Source organism: Lutra lutra, chromosome 10, assembly GCF_902655055.1.
Source record: "Lutra lutra chromosome 10, mLutLut1.2, whole genome shotgun sequence".
In the NCBI taxonomy this organism is placed as follows: Eukaryota; Metazoa; Chordata; class Mammalia; order Carnivora; family Mustelidae; genus Lutra; species Lutra lutra.
Genome location: NC_062287.1, coordinates 60,538,254 through 60,544,025, shown reverse-complemented (window position 1 = coordinate 60,544,025; position 5,772 = coordinate 60,538,254). Strand labels below are relative to the sequence as shown.

The 5,772-nt window shown below is 44.0% G+C and overlaps 1 protein-coding gene across 1 annotated transcript; it reads left to right on the top strand.

Annotated features, from left to right (window-relative positions):
• Positions 1–4,147: 4,147 nt before the first annotated feature.
• On the top strand, positions 4,148–5,772 carry LOC125079755 (olfactory receptor 52H1-like). The gene is given in 2 exon segments (XM_047693521.1): positions 4,148–5,062; positions 5,584–5,772. Coding segments are annotated over 2 exon segments (1,104 nt in total).

Here is a 5,772-nt window from a genome sequence, read left to right as displayed (position 1 = left end):
TTCTTACAGGATGTAGTTTTACGTGACTCTTATGTCCCTCTTCCCAGTATAGAGCAGTAAAACATCTTAAATTTCCTTTCAATAATGGCCAAAAATGATATTTGCTCCAACAACTGGGAATCATAAGAAGCCAATCAAGTGGAGGTGGGAAGGAAGGTGAACTGAAGTGAGAAACAAAGGTAGAAGGAAACGTAGATTCAATTATAACCTGCCTGCATCCCTTTGACAAATACTTGAGGCAGGCAGAGTGTACTGATCCCCCCAGGAGATTCCCAACTGTCTTGATGTTAATGCTTTGCTAGAGGGAAAAACAACCTTAGTTTGGCAATAGCAAGGCATCTGGTATCCTGTGGGTCTTTTTCAGCATATGAAAATCCTTTTGGAACTTCCCTTATCCTACATCCCCCTACTCCAAGGTATATAATCTGCTGCTCCTCACAATCCTGGGCCATCAGAAGCTTTTTCTGCCCACAAATCCTTTCCCTATGCTTTAATAAAACCACCTTTTTGCGTAGAAAACATCTCAAGAATTCTTTCTTGACCATCAGCTCCAGAACCCAACACCACTCCAAACCACATCAGTCTGGGAGCTGACTTGGGGGATAAGAGCCTCTCAGGTACACACTGAGACCTGGGCCTCCAAGCTCCTAACAGTGTCAGCGGCACATCTAAGGGACTTCCCACAGGAAGGTACTTTATTATTCATATTGGTTTTATCAATAAAAGTGATATTAGTTTTCATTTGGGCTGTGTCCATTAAGGAAAACATGACAAAGATGGGGATGAAGATCAAAAAAACTAAAGAAAGAAGCGGGTGTCTGGACTCAGAGCAAGGACAAAATGGGATTTAAGAAAGGGCAGACATGATCAGACTCACAGGGTAAGAGGAGCAATGTGCAGACAGGAAATTGCAGGAGGGAGACACAAGGGAAATAAATTGATCCTTTAGGAAGCCATAGAGTGATGTAGGTAAGAAGTGAAGGTAGCTAGACAATGAGACAGAGAAGGATCTCACTTGAGGAGATGTTGAGAGGGAACACAAAGACCCTCTAATCCTCCTGAGTAGTGAGGTGACATTTGCTGAGCCTAGGAGCACCGAGTGCAGGTCCAGGGGTGGGTGGTAGATGCAGTTTGGGACCTGATGGATTTCAAGAAAAAAATGGGTGTTTAGCCAAGATTGCAAACCAGCAGCCACTGGATCACCAAGAAGAACATACTGACTTAGGCCATCAAAGGAAAGAGCCTCCAGGATCTGTTCCACTCCTATCCCAGTAGAGACACCAACAACCAACTTTCCTGTTTTCTAGTGTTCATGCTCACAGCTATGTAAATACTCGTCTCCCAGGGTAAGAAAAGATCCACTGTAGAGCCCATGAAGACCAATGCCAGGGCCCCACTTTAAAAAGCAGGAGAACACCTGGCATGGGCCATGTGATCATCCTAAGAAATGTGCGATGAGTCTCCACTGTGTTAGACATTTTCTCAAGTACTGGTCTACCTAGTTTGTTAACCCTTCTCTAATCTCAAGAGGTTGGTACTATATTATCACCTCCTAACAGATAGTAGGTGCTTTGTCCAAGCCTTTTGTCAGAGGAGTGAGGGCATGAGCTGGAACCCTAGGTGTGACAGGTGGGCAAGTGCACAGCCCTATTCCCACAGGCATACCAGCTCATGAGCAATGCAAAATAAAAATAAACACCCAGAGGCAGTATCAACTCCCAGGCTTGGGCACACTTAACATAACATCTTGATGCTTTTCCCTTGAGAGTGAGAGGATGCCAGGGTCCCTCAGGTCCTCTCTATTTACCTTTTCCCCACATTGAACATTGGCCAGAAATAATAAATGAGCAGGAAATTGATCTGTCCACAATCTCTTGCTTTCCCCTCTACATATTTTTTTGTTTGGTGTGTCAGCCGTTTCTGCAGACCTTCTGGCTGTCTGTGAGCACAACTGTTCTTCTTTCTGTGGCCCAATCCCATGATAAGGTGAGCGATGGCTGTTTGAGGGGTGTGGCCTGACCCAGAATTTGGATGGAAGGTGGTGGGGGGTGAACACTCAGGGCTCAGTCTGTAGGAGCCATGCACTGAGACTGTTACTCATTTTCTGGAACGATTCCCATGTAGAAGCCCTGGTGAGAGTCAAGACAGACTTGCACAGATGCTCCATCAAATGAATGGCAAAATATTTGAAGAGATATGCAATTATACACCTGGGTTAAGCATGGTCAAAGTAACTGTTGTCTGCAAAGGTCTGGGTCACACATGTGAGAAGGACCCACTGCCCAGACCTAAAGAATGGGACTAAGTGTGCCAGTGTCTGGGTGTGTGCCTGGGCTACTCCTATTAGCTTGGATGCATCTTTCTGTTCTCTTCTTCACTGTGTGGTCTGACTGCAAAGGCTGATACAGATGATATCAAATGTGATCTCTAGAAAGAAGTATGACAGCCCATGCTTACTTTGGGCCAGACACTGCTGCTTTGCAATCTTGGCTAAACATCCCATTTTTTTTTTTTCTTGAAAAAAGCGGCTACCTTCTGAACTCTGGATGTGTTCCCAGAGCCCAGAATCTAAATAACGGAGACACTGTACAGGAGGCTTTCTGTGGCTTCAGGAAGTGTTTTTACATATAGATAAGGGAAGGTCAGAAAGAAAAGAAGAGAACATTAGGCTTCTGTTTTACCAAAAGCAGAAGAGTGGAGAGTGTTAAGTATTAGTCTGGCAGATGTGGGTCTGGTGAACTGGGTATAAGAATGAGTGAAAACGTGTGGGTCTGCAGGAGGCTGAGCGTGAGCTTTGTCTGGACTCAGAGGTGCAGGAACATGAGCATCACAAGCTGCCTGTCAGTGCTGCTCCAAGGAGAGCTGAGCCTTGCTGTGTGGTTGGTGAAGTGTAGCTTATGAATAACTTTCCATGCAAACACATTGCTGGAGAAGGAAGAAGGCATGGGAACTTGGTCTTTAAAAGAGCAACACTCCAAATTCTGGGAATTTACACAAGAAATGACAGTACCAAAATCCAATCATGAAATATGTTGTTTCTATTTTTCTTAGTATGCGTGCTTGTGTTTGTATGATGTGTATAGTGTTGTATGTGCATGTGTGGTGTGTGCGTGTGTGTGGTGCACACATGTGTGTGAGGTGTATGTGTGATGCAGGTTGCTGGGGGAGTGTGTTTTGTAGACGTATGGGCTGGTGATTCTATTATGGTAAAATGTATGAGAGAATGTAAGTACAGATCAAAAAGTTCGAGATTGTAAATAAGAAAGTGCCTGCGTATCTGAGAGAATAAGGGGTCTATCCAATAGAATATGGGTTTGGAAGGAAACAGTACTTTTGGACAGAAATCTTGACTAGGAGTGTTATTAAAGTCAAAATACTAGGATGGTATACAGTTGTATAGTGTATAGGGTACTAGCAAATTATTTTTTGGGGGGTGTGGGAGGAGGAGGGACTCATAAGCCTCATATATATGGAAATTTTCTAATTTTTATTGAAGTTCCACATATTATCAAGCATAAAGTAGGAACTCAGCCTGTATTGTTGAATCGACCAAATTTTTGGATGTTTACCTCATCCAAAAGTGTGTTTACCTCACAGATGTAAGAGTTGTAGTCATCTGGGAACCTTGAAAGAGCCAATGTGTACCCTGGAGCAAATTTTGATATCCCACACAACAGAACAAGCAGATCCTATCAAGATCTTGTCAAGACTAAGCAGCCAATAATGTCTATAAAGTCACAGAATTTTTACCACCATGAAAAAGTATACACTGTAATTTTTACCTTGTGTCAGAGGTATACTATATCATGAGAGGAGTGAAGGTGGCCAGTCAGGAAGGCTGCCTGGAGAAGTTGTGTAAATCAACAGAGGTGGCCAGAGGAAGGAACATATTCTCTAGGGGCAGAATGACTCTGCGTTTCAGTATATCTGAGACAATCCTGGTTTATGCAAGTTACCTGCAGCTGTGTTGATACCAGCCTGTATTTACTCCAGAGGGGTTCTATTGTAGATAACTGATATGGTCTCCTTATGTTTAGGAGTTGATAATGATGAGTAGTTGGAGGTGAGAGTGACTCAAGTGATCCTAACTCTATCTTCTACTACCCTCCATCCTCAGGCCCAGGGACTTGTGCCATCGTGTTCTACCATGATCATTTTCAACCTGAGCAATTATAACCCAGGCCCCTTCATTCTGGTGGGGATCCCAGGCCTGGAGCAATGCCATGTGTGGATTGGGATTCCTTTCTGTATGATCTATATCATGGCCCTTGTGGGAAACTGCACCCTTCTCTACCTCATCGTGGTGGAGCGTAGCCTTCATGAACCCATGTTCTTCTTTCTCTCCATGCTGGCCATGACTGACCTTGTCCTGTCCACAGCTGGTGTTCCCAAAACACTCAGTATCTTTTGGCTTGGGGCTCGAGAAATCACATTTCCAGGGTGTCTTACACAAATGTTCTTCCTCCACTATAGCTTTGTCCTAGATTCAGCCATCTTGATGGCCATGGCATTTGATCGTTATGTGGCTATCTGCTCCCCGCTGAGATACACCACTATTCTGACCCCCAAGACCATCATCAAGATTGCAGTGGGCATCTCTTTTTGAAGCTTCTGCATCATCCTGCCAGATGTATTCTTGCTCACACGCCTGCCTTTCTGCAGGACACGCATCATCCCACACACATACTGTGAGCACATAGGTGTTGCCCGGCTCGCCTGTGCAGACATCTCCATCAACATCTGGTATGGTTTTGGTGTTCCCATCATGACGGTCATCTCAGATGTGATTCTCATTGCTGTCTCCTACACCCTCATCCTCTGTGCGGTCTTCCGTCTCCCCTCCTGGGATGCCCGCCAGAAGGCCCTTGGCACCTGTGGTTCCCATGTCTGTGTCATCCTCATGTTTTATATACCTGCCTTTTTCTCCATCCTTACCCATCGCTTTGGACACAATGTCTCCCGCACCTTCCACATCATGTTTGCCAACCTCTACATTGTTATCCCACCTGCGCTCAACCCCATAGTCTATGGAGTGAAGACTAAGCAGATCAGAGATAGGTTCGTACTTTTGTTTTCTACCAAAAGTTCAGCATGATGTTCCAACGTACTGTGGGAAAGCTAACAACATTTTTTAGAGTATATTAATGTAGCAGGAATGAGAAAAAACTTAATTCTATGTAAGGTGAGACTGCCTACAGGTGCTTTTGCATACCAGGAAAATGGTATGAGCTATGTGAGGGAGATGTTCTATGTATAAAAAATTCCTTGATGACCTGTTTGTGGAATATGCAGGAGCACAGGTTATGACCAGAAAAAAGAGGCAGAAACATAGAGTTGACTTACTTTAAAAGGACAAAGCAATACAAATTTAGAAATTATGATATGGAACTATGGAGAGAAAAATGTGTTAAGGCAGAAACCCTGAAGAAGAGAGACTAAAAGTCTCTCTTTTATATTAATGAATAATGCATTGTTAAGAGGATTTGTAGAAGGACTGAGGAAATTTACAATAATATTCAATAGTTATTCATGGTGTATGTCTGTAGCTTCCATTCAATGCCCCCAACACATGAAGTCCTTCAGTTAAGTGCTATGAGCAATGAGGTCTACCAGCAGTGCTGCATTGAGGAGGAGAGAAATTTAGATTTCTCAATGTCAGCATTGATAGCCCTGGTGCTGGTGGAGGAGCATAGCTTCTTGACTCCAAGACACACTGAGGAAGGGAGCTGCAGAGATAGTGTCAGGAGATGTCGAGCCAGTTCACTGGGATAG